Genomic DNA, 24,911 nt, shown 5'->3' on the forward strand with positions numbered 1-24,911 from the left:
TGGCGATTTTTCTTGCATTTAACTGCCATTCCACCGCCATGATAAATGCTCTAAATCACTGTCGATGCCAGGCCACAAGACATAACTTTTCGGTAATTATTTCATTCGGACAATACCTGGATGGCTGACATGTAGTAAAGATAATACGCGCTCTCGCAGTTTGACAGGAATAATGACTTTGATGCCCCACATTAAGCATCCGCGATGATTTGTTAATTCGTTACGTCGCGAGTAATAGGGTTTCATGAATGGGTCATCAGTCATTTCGTTCCAGCCGGTGTGTTCGTAATCGAACACGCGCGAGAGCACGCGCTCTTGTTTTGTTTCCTGTCTAATTTCAGCACTAGTCACGGGAAGCTTCTCTAATTGCTTGTTTGCCTTTCATTGGCGCGGGTAATCTCGACAACTATCGACATTTGTATGATGTTTAGTGTTCTTGTACTGAATGTGTAATCGAACCCTGAAAGAAACATTGCGTACCGTTGTACGCGCGCGGCTGTGGTCGCGGGAATATATTTACTGGGGCTAAATATTGACGTTAGCGCTTGACAGTCCGTAACCAACGTCAATTTTTCTATAAAGATACGGGTAGAACTTTTAAACAGCCCAGTAAATTGCTAAAGCTTCCTTATCGATTTGCACGTATTTACATTCCGCTTTCGTTAGCTTAGCGATCTTGACTCAAATGCAATAGGCCTTTCAGAACCATCCTGCATTACATGAGACAGTATACCGGAAATACCATATGAAGACGCGTCGGTCGCGAGGCGTACCGGAAGCTCTGGCCTGTAGTGATTAAGAACTGGTTCTGAAGTCAAAAGTTTCTAGAATTTTCGAACGCGATTTCACATTCGCTCGACCATATGAGTTTTCGATTGTCTCAATAAGCGATGTCAGCGGTTTAATGGTTGTCGCAAGATTTGGCAAAATATGTGATTGTTATTAAGCCCCCCCCCCCCTAAATATGCTCTCAATGATTTAATGTCTCGCGGAGTCGGCGTGTTTAACACCGCCTCAACCTTATTCTGACATTTCCAGAGTCCTTCAGCGTCAATCACATGACCACAGTATGTAATCCGTTTTTCAAAGAAAACACATTTGTCTTTGTTAACTTTGATTCCAAAGAGCTCTAACCTGCTCAAAACTTTCGAGATTGACAGTCATTGTCAACTGTGACCAAAATATCGTCCAGAATGCACTGTACTCCGGGAATTGTATGAAGCAACCAATGATCAGCTAACGGGCTTGGTGCTGATAAACGTGTTTTTTTTTGCTAGGAGTTAAATATGCTTAAATTAATCCATAAACGTTTTGGTGAACTTTGTGAGTTGCTTGGTGGTGGTATTCATGTTTAAAAAAATAGTTTAGTCAATGAAAACGCCTGAATTTCTGAGGGGTTATTACATGTACGTATTATACTATACATGTATGTTGGTTTGCAAAGTATTGTAAGTGTACTTTTACATAACGACAGATTTTGCTTATGAAAACTTGTTTGGGACTGTACAATTATCAGTTTTTTAGTTAAAGCTACATGTTCATTTTGTCAATTATCTTTTATTTTTTAGTATGTTTAATAATTTTATTGAGTGCGTAATGAAGCCAAATGGATGTTATGATAATAAAGCTTAAGAAGAATAGTGTACAGTGTTTTAAAAGAGCTTCATCAAATTATAGTGATCTATCATCGTAAGACCTACTTGGCCACTATCGCTAAAAATATGGACTTTCGGGAAAATGAGCCGACAGTTATTTTTTATTAATATTTTAGTAATTTTAAATGTATAAAAACATTTTAAATCTTCATAATTTGACATTCTAGTTTGCACAATTGAAAAACCAAAACCACGTAAGTCAGTATGTGATCAAGATATTTGGTGATCAAAACCACGTGACTTCTTACAGGTGTCTGGAATTAAATAAAATCTTATATTTCGTTAATTTCTGCACTCTAAGCAAAAATATTAACACCTATAATTGACTACTAAAGAGACGTATATTCATGAAAATTTACCTGCCTAAAGCTAATCGTAGTTTGACTACATATGCCAAATTTCAAAGCTGTAGCTATTACAGAAAAAAAGTTATTCGAATCCATATTTTCAAATCCCGTTTTCTCGAAATAAGAAAAATGACTTACGGGAGAATGGAATTGACGCGACGATATTTCAAAAACTAAAGATATATGTTACTAAGTATCGCTCACTTTAAAATAGCTCTGTCAAATTTATTTTCGCAATTACAAAATATCCGGCTATATTTGTATCGGGGGAGGGGAATATAGTTGTATTCGTAATAAAACATTAAATTATCAATATTATCAATGTACATATACCAATTCGCGCCCTTTCAATAAAGGAACTGCAGTGAAGTAAACTAAGCTTTAATGTAAGCGTTTTGTGTAAACATACCTGAGAAACAGTCGGAAAAAAACAACAACAGTGTTTTCTTATTTCATAAATATATTGCATCAATATAACAAGTATGCATCGGGAAAGATGGGGTATGATTTTGTTTATTGCATTTCAATATTAAGGAGGGGAAACTTTGAAAACTTAAAAAAAAAAAACAGTTTTGTAACCCATGATTAATAGAAGAAATAAAGGGAGGAGCTTTTCCTATTTTTTTTAGTGAGTAGGCGGTTGTACTTTTCTCAATTATGGCACTAACAAAGTATTCTCTATACAGATATGTGAATAAATAAATAACATAAATACGCTATCATTCTAGCTTAATATGACATGCTACGGCAGTTGATGCGATATTTATAACACGTGGGTTCCAGCGAACATGAAGTTGTACATATAGCCGGGTGAAACAATACCAATAATAAAAAAATCATTTTACAGATTAGACATCGTCGGTATTCTAGTTGTACATACAATTGTATAGGAATATTCTATATGAATATGTTTTGCATATGTAATGTGAATCATGTGGGAGTCTTTATAAAACAAGACTTTACTTCCTTGAGGAACATATATATTATAGAAACTTGGAGGCATGTATAAAACCCGTCGTACACAAATAATTAGCAAAACGTTTACCCATTTAACAATGTTTAAAATATAAACAGCGATATTAAATACTAAATCATTATCTTTCAGTGTTGTTAACAGCAAAAATCACCAGAAATTCACTAATAAACACAATAATGACATTTTATCAAGAAATGATTGTGTTGCATCGTATATATGTTTTAATTATTGCAACTGATATTTCCTCTGCTGTTTCAAGAGGATTATGGTGACTTAGAGAACCAGCAATGTAATAACTGAAAGTATATCAGGTAAGAAATGCTTGTCCATGGCACAGTTCATTAACGCATTCCAATAGAACGTTCCAAACAAAGCAATTAAGTTTTAAACAACGTTAAAGGCTGGTCAAACCTCACACTTCCCCAATGATTAATCAAAATCAAAATACACTTCAAATCAAATTCAAATATACGTGTGCAGACACACAATGATACATAATTGTCCAAACGTGATTCGATTACTCCACATAATTGTATTAGGGGTTTTACATACACATCTCAAATGATATGTAGATAAATATATGTTCGAGAAATACTTATAACAATAATTTCCAAACGAGGTACATTCCAAGGCTCCTACGTCGTGCACAAAAAATGAATATTTTAATAAGTTTGTTTTATGATGGTGACATGAATCAGCATACGATCAAAGACGTGTTCTTTAAAGTAAAGATTATGTCTCAGTCGATCTCTGTCAAATATACAATTACCGATTGCTAACACCAAATTTAAAATTGCCGTCTTACCCAACATTCACATCGTTTATATGTGCACCAGTGTGGAAAGATATACGTTACGGAAATTACTTTTCCAGTAATTGCATTGCCCTGATACATTAAAATACACGAATACATATAAGTCGTGTTCTGAGAAAACTGGGCATAATGCATGTGCGTAAAGTGTCGTCCCAGATTAGCCTGTGCAGTCCGCACAAGCTTATCAGAGACAACACTTTCTGCTTTTATGACATTTTTTGTTAAAATGAAGTCTCTTCTTAGAAGAAATCCAATTTAGGCGGAAATTGTCGTCCCTGATTAGCCTGTGCGGACTGCACAGGCTAGTCTTGAACGACACTTTACGCACATGTATTATGTCCAGTTTTCTCAGAACGCGACTCATATGAATCCCATTTTGTCGATTTAAACTTTATCTTTTGTATACAATGCAATCACACTCGTTTATGTACATAATATATATGTTTTGGTTTATTTACACCTGTGTTGTATACCGTTTCCAAATACATGTTTCGCATAACCTCCATGCCGCAGTGTTTATGTACTTAATCGAAAATCCAGTTTGCGAAGTTACTAAGCAGCCAATAAACTTACAAAAGGGCGGCAAATCTAGACTCCCATCGATTGCCAAAAACAGGTAATGCATACTGTGCTAAACGTAATAAGTTCTTAAAAAGGTAAAACTGCTTTTTTCCTTTGAAACTGTCGTTATATATGTTTAAGTTGTAATTTATTGCCGCAAGCATTCGAAAAAGAATACAACTTCTGTAAATACTGTCAGTACCAGGTCCGACCAATGCAGGGAGTGGTTTATAGTACTCGATACATGACATATGACGTAAAACACATGTTTATGAACTATTAAAAATGTGAGCTATATTTCGGACTGCGAAATACTAATATTCATGTTAAAGTATTTATATTTATGTACAAACACAGGAAATTTGTTTTAACTTCCCTTGTTTATTTATTGTTTAAGTTTGATTACATACTAGTATACCGACTAGAATAAACGTCGACCTTTTTCACAACCAAATATCATTAACTGACATTGAAATTTAATCAATACATTGCCAATCAATATCCGAGACTATATTGTGTATGATGTGTTTTGGTACAGTTAGGAGTGGCTTACGTTATCATTAAATAAGATGCTGTTATACGATAATTGTTTTGAAATAAAATACGTTACTAATTGTGATACTATTAATGTTTAATTTAAACAATGGTCAGTATTATTTACATTCGGTACATCTTGATAAAAAGAACCTTTGCGATAAAGGATTTTACCAATACGTGGATAATGGCGTGTATTTATGTATAATAAATGTATCGGTTGATATTGTATCTTTCGTCTAAACGTTAACGTGAACGTATTAATGATATTAATAAATGCATTATTTCCTTTACTAAAAAACATGAAGGCGCTCGATTAGAGCTCTCGGTGACTTAAACTGACAAGAACTTCAAGCGCTCGTTCGCTTGTGGCATAAAAAAAGTGTCACGCATGCACTAAACATGATGTACTTGATGTTTGTGACTTCTTGGACAGTCCGTAATGGACGGAACAGGATATTCAAAACACAAGAGTCATAAGGGAAATACGTTTGTTAAAGAAAAAAAAAACATGAGAAAGAAACGGATAAAAAAAAACATTTTTATGCAATCTTCGTCTTAATGTAGAAACGCACTCTGTATCTTATTACCTAGAATAAAATGACCTTGTGGGTTGTTACAAATTCAACTTGTACAATTACGTCGTTTCATTTCACAATAACGGACTTTTATTTATTGTAGTGCAACGACTTTGGTCACATTGATTGTCGGTATCGCATTGCACACTTTATATCAGGTAACTATATACGTTATTCAAGCGCCAATATAACATTGAACCTCTTAAGTGACTTTACAAATTCAAATATAAAATACAACATTATGTTTTATTTAAGTATAATAATAAAGGGTAGCTCTGCAGTACAATATTTGATATTGTATTTTTATTTATTGAGCTGTATATATCATATAAACTAAAGATGAATACCTTCAAAACATCATGGAAATCGGTTATTTGATTAAAAGATATGTCTCAACATGTCTACACGGTTCAAAGAACTAGCTCATTATGTCTCAACATGTCTACACGGTTCAAAGAACTAGCTCATTATGTCTCAACATGTCTACACGGTTCAAAGAAATAGCTCATTATGTCTCAACATGTCTACACGGTTCAAAGAACTAGCTCATTATGTCTCAACATGTCTACACGGTTCAAAGAACAAGCTCATTATGTCTCAACATGTCTACACGGTTCAAAGAACTAGCTCATTATGTCTCAGCATGTCTACACGGTTCAAAGAACTAGCTCATTATGTCTCAACATGTCTACACGGTTCAAAGAACTAGCTCATTATGTCTCAACATGTCTACACGGTTCAAAGAACTAGCTCATTATGTCTCAACATGTCTACACGGTTCAAAGAACTAGCTCATTATGTCTCAACATGTCTACACGGTTCAAAGAACTAGCTCATTATGTCTCAACATGTCTACACGGTTCAAAGAACTAGCTCATTATGTCTCAACATGTCTACACGGTTCAAAGAACTAGCTCATTATGTCTCAACATGTCTACACGGTTCAAAGAACTAGCTCATTATGTCTCAACATGTCTTCACTGTTCAAAGAACTAGCTCATTATGTCTCAACATGTCTTCACTGTTCAAAGAACTAGCTCATTATGTCTCAACATGTCTACACGGTTCAAAGAACTAGCTCATTATGTCTCAACATGTCTACACGGTTCAAAGAACTAGCTCATTATGTCTCAACATGTCTACACGGTTCAAAGAACTAGCTCATTATGTCTCAACATGTCTACACGGTTCAAAGAACTAGCTCATTATGTCTCAACATGTCTACACGGTTCAAAGAACTAGCTCATTATGTCTCAACATGTCTACACGGTTCAAAGAACTAGCTCATTATGTCTCAACATGTCTTCACTGTTCAAAGAACTAGCTCATTATGTCTCAACATGTCTACACGGTTCAAAGAACTAGCTCATTATGTCTCAACATGTCTACACGGTTCAAAGAACTAGCTCATTATGTCTCAACATGTCTACACGGTTCAAAGAACTAGCTCATTATGTCTCAACATGTCTACACTGTTCAAAGAACTAGCTCATTATGTCTCAACATGTCTACACTGTTCAAAGAACTAGCTCATTAGACCTTTACAACATGTATTGTACCTATGATTATGTGTTTTCCAAACTTTAATTTAAGAGTTGAGCTTTGAGATAAGTGTCCGGATCACTTATTTGCAAGCATAGTGTAAATTAACCATAAACACTAGCCCACAAAATACCTTATTTACTTTGTCAGTAAATTGAGTTGTTTCTTAAAACAAAACGTCGCATCATAAATCGTCGATACCATTAAATGGTTAAGCCAACTTGTTGATATTTTAATATTTCGTCTTTGTTAAAACGTGTATGACTCTAGTTAAACAAAGACTATATTATTGTAATGTATACTCGATTAACTTACGTTCAATGTCTTTTCTGTATATATTCTGTATGATTCGATGGCAGTTCTATCGCGAAAATAAATTCAGATATATGCGTACTTGTTTCACCAACCCGTGATGCATTTACCAACAATGATGACCTAGCCAATCCATACCAATAAATATTCACTTGCCCCCGGAGGTTTGAAAGTAACGACCGGAAGCTGCTTAGTAAAAGGACGGATCAGCTTTGGTCGCCAAAATAACCTGTCAATAAACATTGAGCTATTAAAGTGGCAAAGTGTATGTTTTTTAAAGTAATGTTCGGTCAATTAGCCGACCGGATAGCATAGTTTCCTGTGGCCAAGATTTTGTCCGCTAGTCTGTTGTCAAACGTTTTGATGCACTTGAAACGTTATTGCGTTTTCTTTTAACAAAATGAATGTTTACGGTATTCAATATCGTGTGGTACTCCATAAAGTCAACAATCCCCTAGCCAAAATATTCTAAATACCGAAGTACATGTTTTATTCGCTCTAGATAAGTTCGCTATCCTTCATTAACAGAAAAACGATAGTTTTATAATAAAGCGAAGCAATGATCCCAATGACTCCGACACATAACTTTATATGTAGTTGGTACAAAATCTGTGTTACGTCGTACATCTCCCTTTACGTTTGTACAGCTCTTTGAAACTGACACAAATATTTGCACTTTTATGTGTTGACCTGCTTATATAGGTATCGTGTTAATTTGTTTACTTACCGTCTAGACATGATTGAATAATTATGAGATCAAAATGAAAGAACCAATAACCTAAAATAACAAACACGTTCAATTAAAGCGTGTACATCATTAAATGGAGATTATACGATTTTTCAAATATTTATGAACTTATATAAACTGCGTTAAAAACTTATAATACATATATTTAAATTTTAATTAAAATAAAAGTAAAGAAGAACATTACTGTGTCGAAAAATGCAAAATAAGCCAGATACATGTATTAAATTCTGAAATCGAAAATGTCTGTGCAGTCGAATTCGTCAGCATGCATATCATGCATGTACGATGTGAATCTTAATTAAGTTCAACGGATCATTTTAAATTCCTGCAACGATATACATTCATATGACACCCGAACACTATCTCCGATCCTAATAAAACGACGAATGCTTTGGTTATTGTAGGAAAATATGTACGAAATATCTTCGTCACAATCGGCTCGGGCTCTTATGTGTCTTGCTGCATGTTATGAAATTCGCCTTCAATGTAGAATTTTTCTTGCCTATGTTGTGTTATTGTAACATATTTTTATCAATATATTACAATTTAACACATATAAAAATCGTATATTCTCCCTTTACCGACGAGCCTTGGCGGGGCGTCTAATATCTAATTTGTCCTTTTATGTTTGCGGCGGTTTATGTTTATATTGCAAATGTACAAATGGTTGCGAGTTTAAACATACACAATTGGTAGTAATAACAACCACAAAACATTACGTGAAGCCTAACACTGTGCCATGATATTTTGCACATTGGGTGTGTTTAATAATTAATACACGGATTGTAATTTCGTCATATAAAGTTTGATAATGTTATATAGATGTTTCATGCCGACATGTTATTTACAGTATTATGCCAAACAAGTACAATTATTTTAACTTCCGACATGAGTTTCTAAAATGGTCATACATTTAATACATTTGGTAATTGGAATACGTGATAAACGCATACATATAGACCGCTTTTGTGAAAGGTGTTTAATGCATGTTCGGAAAGTGTCGTCCCAGATTAGACTGTGCCGTCCGCATACCCACTATATTGCATCCATGTCAAGTAAGTTGCACGAGAGTCGTGTGCAACTGTTCATCTCTAATATCCGATGTTTTATAGAACTGACGCGTAGCTCTGTTGAGATTAAATCTACATTATAAGCGGATACAAGTTCATCAAAACTCCTGACTCATTGGACAGTACAGACAGAAATGTCCATTGTATCGCATACACAACAGTGTAAGTAACCCCGTTTTCAAAAATAGCAAAATCACTATTAGTAGCGAAATAATTGTACGCTATATGCGTGTTGATTGTTGACTGCATACGGTGCTGTAACAAGATGAACTGGTATGGTTGAACCTTGAGACGGTGAATGTAAACAAAAGAAGCGATTCGTATATAATTTTAAGGACACAAGGTACTATCTTCTCAAGACAGAACCAAGGTTCAACGGTTCGAATATATACGCACCACTGTGTGCCTTCTCCAGGGTGCGACTCGTGTAGTTCGGTATCAGGACAACAGCGGAAGATATCACAATTATACAGACAACCAGCCGTGAAAGGTTTCTTTTGGAAGGAGAATGTATATGGTGATTGCGAAATATCGTCAAGACCACAGCAATCAATATTGTGAGACGTGGTGGAAATACACAAGTAAAAAATGCAGACGCCCTTAGCTGTGTTTTACTGGACGATATTTTCGCCGCCGGTCGTCGGCAGTAGAAATATATAACAAACGGAATAAATGCTATTATTGTTTTATATCAAACACAGCTTCATATTGCGCAAATAACCAGACGAACGTCCATCCGTGATCGATCCTGTAAGACTAAAATATATGCATGCAAGACGTTACGATGAAACTGATCTTTCGATGCGGGGAAAATCGGAACGTTCACGTTTTTTAACATTGTTGTGTTACTTTAAACATATTTAGTTCAGCTCGATTGCATAGAAAGCTTTAGGCTTATTTAAACGCTCTCCAGTCCGTTTCCTGGGACTATAATTAGTACTTGTGGCCTTTGGAGGAGATCGAAAGAATGCTCCCAGTGGGGTTAGAACCCGTGCTCTCCCAATGGCTAGACGGACACCATATCCACTACGTCACGGTGACCTTGTTTTTGTGTTTATGACTGTGCTTTGTGTTAATGGGCACCTCAAATATGCAGTAGTAATCCAATAGCATCACATAATGTATATGATCATTATGAATCCAATTTAGTCGCGTTCTGAGAAAACTGGGCTTAATGCATATGCGTAAAGTGTTGTCCCAGATTAGCCTGTGCAGTTCGCACAGTTCGTGATGATATTGGATTACCACTGCATATTCGAGGTGCCCGTTAAATCCTAATCTGGGATGACACGTTACGCATATGCATTACGCCCAGTTTTTTCATAACGCGGCTCAATTGAATAAAAATATATTCCGCTGTATCCATGGATGATGTAAAATAGTGTTTATGCGTTTTTCAGTGAATTATCAGGGCGTTGCTAGGAGCGAGCATATAAATCCATTTTATTTTTAAAAGCAGCTTGTCACAGTCTCACGTTGGTCTCACATTGGCTGATATCAACAATTCTTCGGTTATTGTTAGACTTGTTAAGGCTATTGTATATCTACTTTGAACGATCTGTGTAATTATGTAGGAAAATCTCATGATTCAGCTCTTTTGTGCTACGCTTTCTATGGTACACTGAAACAACAGATAAAAGGTGAATGCTCGATTGAGATCAACTCGCACAGTTATGACATGTCTTTGTATATGTATAGTATGTGCAGTTTCCTTACATCTGCGTACACATTAATAACTGATTTCAACAATAGTTTCGCTCCTGAAAATGTTAAATACATTCTTATGTTTAGATGTTTCAAAAGATCTTAGCTAAGCTTTAGAAACAGATATACTATAAAATCATTGCAAAATTGACACATGAAAATCGCAAAGAAAATTCGTCCCTTATTCAAAGAACTAACGAAAACTAATACCTTGTAGTACCAGCTAATACTGATTGATTTTCGCTGCGAGTCCCCATTTTATTGGATGCCTTAGCGGATACTGGTCTCACCTCGATTATCACAACATAAACAAACTTACAAAACGTGACCAACAATTAGGTCTATAACCGTTTGCTTGTGAATATAAAAATACAAAATGCAATAAAATAGAAGAACGAATGACACGGACATTTTATCAAATAAATTACCCTGAACGTTTTACAGACGCGTAAAATGAAATTATTCTTACATTAATTTAATCAAATGTAATCTATATCCCTTACAAAATAAGTAAGAATTCGATAAGTACTTCAGTTAAGATCGTGTTTTTTTAATAAAATAATATAACATTTTATTTATAAAACATTATAACACATTGTGTACATATTTACTTATCCTATCGTTTTGTTGTCTTTCACAGCATATTTACATTACATCTATATATGTGTTCGTTACATTTTAATTACGACACTGTATTTTTGTAAATAAATTATATAAAGATGACGAGAACAGTTTATCTCCCGACGATGACTGGGGTGAGTCAATATTTCTCTACTGAATTGTTTACAAGCGGAACGCGTTATGATCATTTGTGAACATTGCAAGTCATAGATATAGCTAAATGAACGGTTGAAACAACAAGCCAGGGTAAATATACATCTACTAATTTGTGTTGGTGCTCTCTTGCAATAAAATCGAACGTACAATAAAAGTAAAGACTTTGTTTTATCTAATTCGTTGTACATACATCAAGTCACAAAGTTCCTTCAAAACATGTCATGCTTTACATCATTTGTCATGCGTAAATGTACATGTAGAACATTACTACTACATGGATAATACTAACCAATTTCTATTTCAATAATAATACGGTTTGGTTGTCGCGCTATTTATACGTATACGCATTTATTTATGACCCGCAAGGTTTAGCTCAAGACCGAACTTTTCCCATCATTGTCGCATGACGCCGATCGTACTGCGGTTGGTTTTACTAAACGATTTTACCCAAATATATATCAAGAAACAACTGTGTATTTATAGATCTTTGTTTTACCACAAAGTAGTATTCATAGTTTTATGTACCCTACTGTTATCGTCTACAATTTACAAAGGCATTATTTCCAGCAATCACATCATGAATACCCTATAATATGCGCGCTAATAAAATAAAATAAAGCATTTCAGTAGTATATGTAGAGGTAAAGTATGCGATATTGGAACACCGTCATTCAGTATAATTATCTACTTAGAATACAGGCTATTATTCGATGCTGACCGTTAATGCCGTAGAAGTTGAGTTCGTGCTATAATTAACGAAATATTATCTTGTCATTACGTATTATGGATAAGATGTGTGTGGTGCTACGCGCTTGTCACTTAGTCTTTCTATCTAAGTGATACAGAAAGGCAAATAATAACTGTGTAAAGCCGTATTCATTTCAGTTCGATTACAGGACGCGAACAATTAAACTTGTGAATGCAAAGTTTTCTAAATTAGAATAAACAGTGATTTTACATATGAGAATAATTGTTATTATTAATTAAATAATAATAATAATAATAATAATAATAATAATAATAATACTAATAATAATAAAAATAATAATAATAAGAATACTACTACTACTAATAATAAAAATATGATAATACTAATAACAATAATATTAATAACAAGAGATTGCCAAGCAATATGGTCAACTACCGGTGAAACTCCACCATTGTCAGATTTTTTTTAAATATTTGTTGCCATAGCAACCAGAATTCTTAACGTAGGAACAAAATGAAATGACGTGCATAATCTCCATATTGCCATCTATCCATGTTTCAAGTTTTATGAAAAATATGAAGAAGTTTTAAAGTTATCGCAGGATCAAGAAAAGTGTGACGGACAGACTGACAGACAGACTGACAGACAGAGCGCAAACCATAAGTCCCCTCCGGTTTCACCGGTAGGGGACAACTATGTGTGGTTGTGGTGGTTGTGGTTGTGTTGGTTGCGGTGGTGATGGTTGTGGTGGTTGTGGTGGTGGTGGTTGTGGTGGTTGTAGTGGTGGTGGTGGTGGTGGTGGTGGTGGTGATGGTGTAGGTGGCGGCGGCGGTGGTGGTGGCGGTGGCGGTGGCGGTGGTGGTGGTGGTGGTTATATATGGTTTACAAAGAAATCGAACAGCTGGTAAGCAACCTCCATATCCAGAACTTGATGATAGAGCGTACAGGGCATCATGCGGTTAACCAACCTATTTTGTGACATGACAACTGCACACCGGAGTTATTAACTATCATAATAATTAGTGGTCGACTTGTTATCAATACATGCAACAAGCCGCACAATAAGTTCTACGATTCAAGTGCATTGTAATATGACAAATATACGTGACATAGAAATATGGAATCAACTACCTTGTTAGTTGTATATTTTATTTAAATGGAACAAAGTGTCATTCACACAACATTTCTTTCAAATATTGCATTTCAGGTTTTCAATTATAGACTTCATTATATTTGTTTTATGTTTTTGTTTAAACCGATAACCATATACCAGATATGGATATTGAATTCAAGCATATATCATATAATTATATAAAACGTGATGATCTACATTATAAGCGTATGCTCTTCAAGGATGTATTTAGAGTTAATAAACGGTCGAGTATTCAACCTTTAAGATAATTCGATCGTAGCGTTTCGTCACTGAAAATCTTTCACCCTTTCATTCGGTCATCGACTTCAATTCAAATAATATATTCCTTTATATTTGTTTTAAATCGCACGAAATAATCCTATACATTGTTATATGTCAATTTAGAACAGCACGTACATGTATGCGTGTCTATTTACTTATATAATGTAGTTTATCCTACAGCTAAATAATTTTAAATAACAAAATACGTCTTATTGAATAAAGATAGCTAAGGTTTATCTCACACCTTACCTTTATCCAACGGCTGAACATGTACATAGGGACTACTTTTTTGGCCGTTCACCTCTGGTTAAAGGTCAAATGCATTGAAGACTTGTACACGATTCAAGTAGTTAAAATGTATCAACATATTAAATAAGCATTTTATTGACAAAATAAAAAAGGAAATGTATATTTTCTTATTATTTTATTAAATTGTTATCAATGACAATAATCATTACAATAAAATAAATAAATAAAAATAGATCACTATATTACACAATGAAGTACTGTCGTCTGCTGCAATTAAACATTTAACAAGTACAAATTATTAAATAAAGAAAAATAAGAGAAGTCTTGAAAGAATAAAATACAAAAATGGCGGATAGTATTGATAATATAACATTTAACATATTGTGGGATGATCTTATGCAAAACGAAATGGAAGATGACTAATTTAAATTAACAAATGAAACAGCAAATGGGAAAAATTAAGACAACGGAGAGGGAGAATCCAAAAGGTCAGGTGAAATTGTTCAAGACGTATCATTTAAAGAATTTATAAAATTGAACGGATTCGAACAAATGGTTCTTGACGATACACTTAATGATGTCACTCCTAATGAAGTAGCCACCATTCCAAATCCTGAACCAAATGAAGAATTTGAGGACATTGACATTAGCACTGTTAAAAAGCGAATTTGAAGGCAAAAAAACAAAACAAAGCAGTATTTACAAAAAAATCGATACTGAACAATTTAAACGATTCCTGAAATTACAAGGCGAAATCAAAGAATTGCATGTACTTGATATTGATATTTTAGATAAATATGTTGCAAATTTTATTATTTCATGCAAGACGAAGTCAGGAAAAGTTTTTAAACCATCGTGTATAAGAAACATGTTGTCTAGCATAGAAAGGGAACTAAACAACCAAAAATATCCTTATCTGATTATGCAAAACACTGGTCCCGAGTTCGACCTATCAAGGGATGCATTCGCAGCAAGGTCCAAGAGTCTTTAAAGACAAGTTAAAGGCAACAAGCCAAAAGCTGCTTCTTCACTGACAGACCACGATATTGAGGCTAAGTACATGAAGCATATTCTTGGTTTTCAGACGCCCAGTGCATTACTGAATACAATGTGGTACTACAACTGTGTGCACTTTTGCCTTAGGGGAACCAGGGAGCAGTAAAATCTCTGTTTTTAGTAATTTATTATTCGTGTAACCATTTTCTTTCATTTTCATTCTACTTTGCCTGGAAAATAAATAAAGTTACACTGAAAGATTACAAATATTAAAAAAATATTACACAAATTAGTCCATTTATTGCAAACGGCACAGCACATAGTTTTACATTTACTTTTTTAAATTTGTTTAAACTAAATTTCATTACTTTTCTAGGTTTTAAATGTTCATCTCTTTTTTAGCTGGGAATACGTTACCCTCAGGCACAGGCAGCAGGTGGCACAGAGTATTTTGAACTGAATGAGCGCAAAACCAAAATAATTACAGGAGGTGATATTTCAAACATCCGGAAAGTGCCGCCTAGGATGTATGCGACACAAGACGAAAGATGTCCCATTGCAGCCTACAAGTTGTCAGCCAGGAAGTCCTTTTACATTGCGCCAAGGACCCAGGATTTGACAGGACCGAATGGCGAGTGGTTTATGCTGCAGAGGGTTGGTATGAATAAACTGGGACACATAGTTCAAAAAATGGCTGAGCATTGCGGGCTGGACCGTCATCGCTTGACAAACCACTCTGTTCGCAAGCGAATGGTCCAACAGCTTAGGTACGAGAACGTTGCACCTACTGATATTATGCACTTCACAGGATACAAAAGCATCTGATCTGTATTGGATAACAGTGCCATTTCTGAAGCAACACAGAAGGCCGGATCACATATCCATTCTGGCAAACGACGCAATTCAATGACTGCAACTGTGACGTCCCCAACATCGCAAGCAAGGATTGACATATACAGTAAACAGCAAGGTGATCACGATGCCGCATCATCCCTCACGTCAAGCGCTGTCAAGGCCCCAACATCCGGACCTAGGCCCGTCAATATTCCGAACATTGATATTCATTCTTTCCCCACCAACTCGGCACATAATCACGTGCCCCTCTCAAATTTGATGAATCTCCTTCAAACACACTCTCAGTTTTATGGAGCAGTCTTCAGTGTACACAATTTCAACTTTTACAACAAGCAAATCCAACTATATGTGTTATTCGTGTGAAATTTGTTTAATTTTTGTTCCAGTTCTATTCGCTGTGTATTAGCACTGTCACATGTTGCATTCATGATTGCAAATGACGACATTCTCCTTTTTTTAACATTATTTGCATATAATCATTAAATATAAATATAATATTTAAATATAAAAAAATGTGTATGTTAATGTATTTCATACATTTGAATCGATGTATACAATGTTTAATCTCTTCATTTTTCATCAATCATACGCTTAACTGCAGAACTCTTTCGCGTTAATGCGCAAGAAGATCGACATGTTTTTATATTCATACGCGAGTAAAAATATGTTAAAATAAGGTACAACTCCCGTTTTTTACATGTCCTTTTAATTTAGATTCGTAACACTTTTTATGGTTTTGAAGGATAAATATAATATGTTAGTGCGCTTGTTAACTTGAATTTATCCGACTTGTCTCAGAAAGGATTACTCGGCTCGGCAAGCCTCGCCATGTAAACCTGTCTTCAACTCGTCGGTTAATTCAAGTACACAATCACACTAACATAGTATTCTCTATATATCACCCTAATATGATTCCACTTCAAATATTTACATTTTCCTCTGAAAACAATTGATAGTCGCTAAGGTATTGATATTCCGTTCGTGCCTTCGATCGCCGGACTAAAATAGTAAAACATTATTATACATGATTTCGTCAGTTTCTTATTATGTTGATTAAGCAAATATCAATACATCTGTCATCAATTTACTAGATGTTTTCATGTCAATGTAAAGCTTTAAGGTGACATATCAACATCCGCATATTTTATTAATGCTCATAAAAAGGAATAGATAAAACTAAATATATTTTACTCGAAATGAATTTAAATCTAAAAGTATAAATCCGTTTAAATAGTGAATTGTACATTTTAATATTATGTGAGTGTTTGCTGTTTGAGTTGTTTTAATTTAACCCATTTATGCCTAGCGTATAGAAAAAAGGCCTTGGCAAGCAGCGTAGAGCCAGATAAGACGCCGCATGATGGGTCTGCGCTGTTTGCTTAAAGGAATTTCTGTAATAAATATTCTAAATATAGAAATAAATATACTAGACTTTCCTAATTTTGGAAATTAATTGATCAAAGTTAGAAGGATTGGAGAGTCCACTAGACATACATGGGATAAAAGCATATGTTTATTGTTATAACGAGTACGCGCGATGTTATGCAATAAGTACGTCAAAGGGATATTAGTTTGCTTTGCATGATTTGGTTGGAAGTATAAAACAGCAATAATAATAAGTACAAGTATGCTTTATAGCTACGAAGCAATTTTTATATGCACACGGTGTATTTCTTTACTTATGCTTTATTGCTGCGAAACAATTATTGTATTTATTTATTTATGTATCTTCATATATGAGTATATACACATTAATGTAGCATTTTTGTTTAACGTTTGACTGGTTATTGAAATTTATTACATCAAATTCTCAACAGTATTCTTACATTAACTGTTCTTTGTCACCAGCTATGCTTTGCGAAAATACCAAGGTAAACTTCAGGATCTTAAAAAAATATGACTAAAGTGTTCTAGTGTGTGAACATTATTCTTCGCATGAATGCCCTGTATATTGAGCACGTGCGTTTATATCCACAGTTTAAGTTGAATTTTGCAATATATTGATACATCTTAATGTATTTTGATATTTGTATAAGCGTTATTCGCATTATACACGCCTTCAGAGACGAAGACTATCCTGACATTGGTAACATTTCTTCACAATTAACTTATACGGATGTTGTTAATCTTTATTTATCCAAAGCAATTTCATAAGAGATCAAATTTAAAATGCATGATACGTTTTGTTCCGATAATCCTTTTCATGTAAGTTTTTTGCTGTTTTCCTGTCATATTTTGTTTAGGAGATAAAACATTTATACCCAACTATAGTGTACTTTTGTATCACAAATTCGATCGAAAATGTCGTTTGAAACGATGCACAAATCTCTGATTTTGAACAAAGTTTTGCTCAAAAAGGCCAAAAATGCCTAAAGTTTCTCTCTATTTAAATCATCACCTTAATGGCCGGTAAAAGCTTCACCTCTTCGCCGGTAAAATTTAATTCATGAAGCACCTGATTACCCATAGTTTTGAATTGTTAACAACAACAAAGGTTGACCCTGTCGACATATTCTCGCTTACTTTATTTCAATCGTTAGTGCGTACGTTACGTGAAACATATCCGTTACCATTAGTGTAATATTAGCCAGTAATTGTTTTTGTCTCACATTGTTTGTGTTGCTATTGTGTTGTGTTACTGTTAAGGGTATTTCTAAGCAAACGCTGACTATTTATTTTTTGTCGATACCGTCGTAAAAGCTTAACACAGATGCAACGTTTAGGAAGGAAAGCTCATGTTTTGATTGCATATTATTTATTTGTATACATATACAGATTGTTATAATATACTTGTTATTGGCATCAGGTTCAATTTTTAGTTTACATATACTGTTAGTTTTTCGCAAGGAATTACTTAATTAACATCTCGATTGGTGACACGATAGATAAGCCGCGAGTTCTTTAATAACGGTTCTGTTCAAAAGATATAGTATCCAATAACTACATGTCAAACGATATGGATCGCATCGCTGGATGGTTACTTTATTACGGTCATCAATTATTATATCTGGCGGCATCATATTATGGATAATAACACTACAAGCCACTTGTTTTCTATAGACACAGAAGGAAATCACGTGTGGGTTATTCAGCAATAATTATCGGCGGAGCTTAATGTTTCGAAAATAGTTCCGAATAAATAAAGAAAACATTGCAGTTAAATGCACGTGCTAAAACCCGCTCTAAAAGAAATGTAATAAATGTAGCATGTATATAAATGTAATGAAACAACCGAATGTATATTTGGTGATAAGTGGAAAAACCACGCCTACAAAGAATGTTATTTGTTAGGAAACATAATTAAGAAAACATTTATAGCATGTCAGCTTTTCAGTAGCATCAATAAACGTGACGTCATTAAGTTTCTACGATTTTGTTCTCACTGACAGTGGCGTCATTTGCAGATGAAAAAGATGATGATGATGATGGTGATGATGATGATTATGATGATGATGATGATGATACTGATGATGATGATGCAGCTGCTGCTGCTGATGATGATGATGGTGATGATGATGATGATGATGATGGTGATGATGATGATTATGATGATGATGATGATACTAATGAAAATGATGATGATGATTATTATTATTATTATTATGATTATGACGTTATGATGACAGTATGATGCTGCTGCTGCTGCTACTGATGATGAGGAGCAGGCGGAGGAGGATATAACCTCATATAAATATTGTATACACAGTTTTGAAGTTCAATACACAATATATTAACTGCTGTTGATATGACATGCACGAAAAATCACTAGAGGATTTGTAAAAAAGCCAATAAAAATAAAGCACAGTGTCGAAAGAGCTTTTTGTTTCGTGATGAGACTTTTCAGAACATTTCCTAATGCATCCACTTAACGTTTATTGTTTTTCCCCTCTACTTAATGGACACAATGCAACCTTTTTTTCATTGATTATGTTAAAATATGTGTCAATTAGCTGTCATTAGGAATCTGTCTGGCGTAATATAATTGTAAGTACATTCCAACCTGCCCGAGCGGCACTGTTTGGCGTTTGTCGTTGAATAATCGTGTTTGAACAACGTTCCAATCGTACAGCTTTCACTTTACCATTAAAACGAGTGCTATTCCATCTAGTATGCACTGGTGCCATACAAAAACTGTAAACAAATTGCCTTAGCCTATACCGCACTGTAGGAAAAACTGTATGCATTGTTTGTGAACAACATTTAAACAGCGCTAATGGCGGTAGACATTTTTACAATTGGAAGGGCGCAAAGTAGTTCCTACAAATTTATGTTGAAATGCATAATGCATATATTGTTATCTCTTGGAAGGTGCTTGACTGTTGATTATTTACTAAAGTCTTATAGTAATCGCTGATGAAATTGTATAGTTAAACAGCATCGTTTAAGCGATTAACACCAAACTATTGATTTCAATCATTAAATACTAGCATTGGTGTTTACTTTCGAGGTCTTATTGAGAAAAAATGTTCTAAGTAAATGAGAAAAATTCACGTTTTCACTCGCGCTTAAGCTTGTGCAGAATATTTTGCTTACCTTAATGTGGCAATAATTTTACTTAAGTATCCCGAAAAAGTGTAAATGTTGCATATAAACTGCATTATAATTTAAATTTAACACAACATGAACACATTTTCTGCTTATTCATAAACTAGGCATGCATATTATCATGTCTATGAACAAACGTATAACATGCGTATAAATAAACGAGCTTTGATGACTGGTATATAATAACATATCTGTTAGAGATGGTACAAATAGTTTTTTACAACGCAAATACACTTCATTGAACACATAAAGTATTATAAGCACTGCACTTTTAAATGGGTGTCGGTATATTTTATATGCATTGTCTCGATGTTGCAGATGAACACTGATGAAGCATCAGACAGACCTAATAATAACAAGTAACGGCTATAAAGGAATCACTAGTGTCAGCCCGTATGTATCTCTAAAATACAATGCAATATCGTTTTATGTTTTGTAACGAGATTATACTTTAATTGTCACTGGACTAAATACACAATCACAAATGGAAGTATTAGTAATTATTTAATAAGACAATTATTGTAAGATACCAGGTTATTAATTTTATGATCGGTGTATAGAAGGAAGGTCGTTTTAGGTCTTAATAATACAGAAATCTTAATAAATAAAGTCAGAACATGATTCGCAAACAGGCACAAACTATGACACATTCGCGAAAGCAGACGAATCGCAAATAACTCTTGCTGCATATACATTTTAAAAGTACTTGATAGACACAAGCATCATCATACGCCGTACGGTGTATGTTTTAATTCCTCGTTTATTAATATTCTAGATTTCCGTTGTTGTATGTTTAGCTCCCAAGCGAGGCAGACATGTCCTCAGCGGGAGATTTGCTGTGAGACATTGTAAATTGCTCCCCGCGTATATGTAAATGATTTGTATAATAGAGAAATGATTACGTTATTTACAGTAATTCAAAATATTGCCCTCTCTCCTCCGGGAACCTTTCGGATTTTACAAAATGCTTGACTTATGTATACAGTATATATTTACAAAACTGTTAGTACCAGTGCATATTGCATATGTTGTTGAATTGTAAAGACAATCAGCATGTGTTTCTGTTTCACTGTAGTATGATCTAAAGAATCACGACATATGTTTGTACACAAATAGTTCCATTTTCTTTGTAATGGTCTGAGTCACACAGATTTTTATTTCAAATGTATCAATAAATATATCAATCAATATACACTACAGATAACATCTATCACGTATACGTTTGTGTTATTTTTGAACTCAAGAAAATGAATATACACAGTAGTTCAACCAGCAATACGAAATCAATTCGATATCATATACTTTTAGTTTTATGTTGTACTTTAAATCCTCGACAGACTATCGCCGACGATGTTTTTATGAATTCGAGCTTTAAAAGTATAAAGCCACTTTTATGTTTAAAGTATTATCTGCATAGTTTGTAAGAATGATAAGTTGATTATCCATTGAAAGATAAATATTTAATCATATACCATTCCAAACGTATATGTAAATTATAGTGTATTTCTCTACCTGGAACAGTGCATTAAACAAATGTGGTGAACATAAACCACGTAAATATATATGTTTATCATGTTTCCACGAGATAAAATGTTATATTTAAGAATCACATGCATTCAGTGTGGTGTAGACGTGTTAGCAACTGGGCGCTTTAACGGAAATAAGAGTTATTGGAATGAACAATTGTTAACACCCTGGTCATTTCAACACTAGATTGTGTTATGAAAACACTTAATGAGTGTCTGTTGATGTAAACAACAAGTAATGATAGAAGAACGCCCTTCACAAACGAGGTACATGTATTGCTATACAATAAACGCTCACACCTAAAATAGACATGAAAATTTTCCCCGTAAACAAATAAACAAGCAAGTATCATTAAAACTTATATATTAAAGCATGCATGTTGTTTGATTGTGGTTAGCTTAAAATACTTTGTTCAAAGCTTCACGCAGTCGTATTTTACAACTTACCATGTGTGGACATAGATTCCTGAAAAGGTGTTTTCATACCATAATAAATATTGGTAGGTATTTATTGAGACCTTGATATTTTTATTGGTGTTAAATATATTTATTTTGTATCATATTTATTTTGTTAACGTCCGAAAATGCAATACAAACTTAGAACGTATACTAATGATAAAAATAGTAAACATGACACAACGGTATTGCTTAGTGGATATATACATTGTTATTAAGATATTTTCCAGATCGTAAATTGCTGATTTTATTATGTTTTGTTTATCTTCAAATAATATTTTACAGATGGACATAAACATTTCCTTTTACTTTATGTTCAAGCTAGAAATAAAGTGACCTATAGCTAACAGGGAACTCAATAAATTACTTTATACACATATGGGTAGTTTACGAAAAGTGAAACATTCGTTTGTTGGCCATGAAACAAATAATAGATGTATACTTCCACTGTCCAATTATGTTATTTACAACTACATTTTAAAATTTTATTTTTAATGTATCATAGTTTCAAAATGACAATGTTTATATACTTAAACACAAGTTATATAAAACAGTTGCATGCATAAGTATTTGTTCAGATTTAATGTGAATTAAGTTTTATTGTAAGTTCTTGTTGTACACTCGTACTAAAGATCGCATTGTATAAGCATAAATACAGAATTAAATCACCAAATAACATATTCAGGAAATTTAATAACAAAACATAAATGTGTTGAGACAATATAAATGTAGACCATACAAAAGCATAATTATTGAATTATTGAACACAAACCATTAATAGTTTGCTCGTGTTATCTTATGTTCAGTAAATTTAGTAACGCAACATAAATGTGTTCAGACAATATAAATGTAGACCATACAAAGCATTATTGAATTATTGAAGCAAAACTCATAAATAGTTCGCTGGTTGTGTCTTATGTGCCTTGCACGAGGATGGCATGGTACTGTTCGTTTCGTGTTGATATATAGGACCCTTGCACTCATCTGTTCAGACATGGTACTGTTCGTTTCGTGTTGATATATAGAACCTTTGTGCTCCTCTATTCAGACATGACACTGTTCGTTTCGTGTTGATATATAGGACCTTTGCGCTCCTGTGTTCAGACATGACACTGTTCGTTTTGTGTTGATATTTTGGACCTTTGTGCTCCTCTGTTCAGACATGACACTGTTCGTTTTGTGATGATATATAGGACCTTTGTGCTCCTGTGTTCAGACATGACACTGTTCGTTTCGTGTTGATATATAGGACCTTTGTGCTCCTCTGTTCAGATTAAGTCTACAAAACAGGCGAATAAACGTTTTTCGAAACTCCTGACTCATTGTACAGTACAGAACAAAATTTATACCGCTATTCACCAATGCGATTATATCCATTGTATCACCCAAGGGAATGTAAATCTGTTCAAAGAAGTGCTCCTTAAATATACAAAATAGTATTAAAACACCTTGCGGTAACTCCGTTATCAAGAACAACACTATCACAATAAGGAGCATTATCGTTGTTCGAGAAGTTCGGATAGTCCTTGTTGACAGTTGGCCGGACACGGTGCTGTCATTGGACGTCCTCGAATGAGCCAGTCGCGATGCATGTAGCGTAATAAGAAGAAGCGATCCGTACACGATGATAAGGCAACACGGGAGTATCTTTGCGAGGCAACTGTACAAAATTAGCCCGACAAGGATTATCGGTTTCTCTTTTCCTGATCCAAGGTCCAACGGTTCGAATACGTACGCACCACTGTGTGCCTCTTCCAGTGTGTGACTCATGTAGTTTGGTATCATGGCAATAGCGGAAGATATCACAATTATACAGACTACCAGCCTTGCTCGGATTAATCGTCGAATTCGTGTAAGGTTCCCTTTTGCTGGTGAATGAATATGGTGATGGCGAAATATCGCCAAGGCCACGGCTAGCCATATCGATATAGTGTGAGCAGTGGCGGAAACGTTTAAATAAACCAGTAGGAAATTCATCCAACCCCAGCTATTTTTGCTGGGTGATATTTTTGTTGCAGGATATTGACAGTAGAAATGGATCGCAAATGGGATATACGAAATCATTGTTGTCATATCGAATACAGCCAGCCATGTCAATATGCAATTAATTGGTGTTTGCATTTTCTTCCGAGTCAGAACGATTATATTGATACTGTTCAAAGGTATGCCAATAGCGCAAATAACCAAACTTGCATATCCATGTAGCGTGCTATATGATCGACTGTATGTATCTAAGACGTTACGTTGAGCATGAATATTCGACACATGAAATGATGGTACGCTAATGTTGGTAATTTGTGTAGTGTTCATGACTGCGATGTCTCATGAGTGAGCCTAAAACGACGTAGTAGAAAGCAATAACTAATGACGTATCACCTTAGATAAAATGTGTTATGACATCGAGTTGTCAAAGGAATCAAGCACAAATCCGTATCAATGCCGTAGTCATTCATTTGTTTTGCTAACAACGCATATATTAACCATGGAATGAAATGAAATATAGTTTTAGATTATATAGCTCTAATTTTCATTGGCTGAATGCC

The 24,911-nt window shown here is 34.4% G+C and overlaps 1 protein-coding gene across 1 annotated transcript; it reads right to left on the bottom strand.

Annotated features, from left to right (window-relative positions):
* Positions 1 to 23,580: 23,580 nt before the first annotated feature.
* On the bottom strand, positions 23,581 to 24,678 carry LOC127840442 (G-protein coupled receptor dmsr-1-like). Its single transcript, XM_052368858.1, has one exon. It carries the CDS (start codon positions 24,676 to 24,678, stop codon positions 23,581 to 23,583), a length of 1,098 nt encoding a protein of 365 aa, XP_052224818.1.
* Positions 24,679 to 24,911: the final 233 nt, after the last annotated feature.

Source organism: Dreissena polymorpha, chromosome 8, assembly GCF_020536995.1.
Source record: "Dreissena polymorpha isolate Duluth1 chromosome 8, UMN_Dpol_1.0, whole genome shotgun sequence".
Classification (NCBI taxonomy): domain Eukaryota; kingdom Metazoa; phylum Mollusca; class Bivalvia; order Myida; family Dreissenidae; genus Dreissena; species Dreissena polymorpha.

Excerpts from the sequence above, each read along its gene's own strand:
- LOC127840442 (XM_052368858.1), bottom strand. The coding sequence starts at position 24,678 with ATGAACACTACACAAATTACCAACATTAGCGTACCATCATTTCATGTG.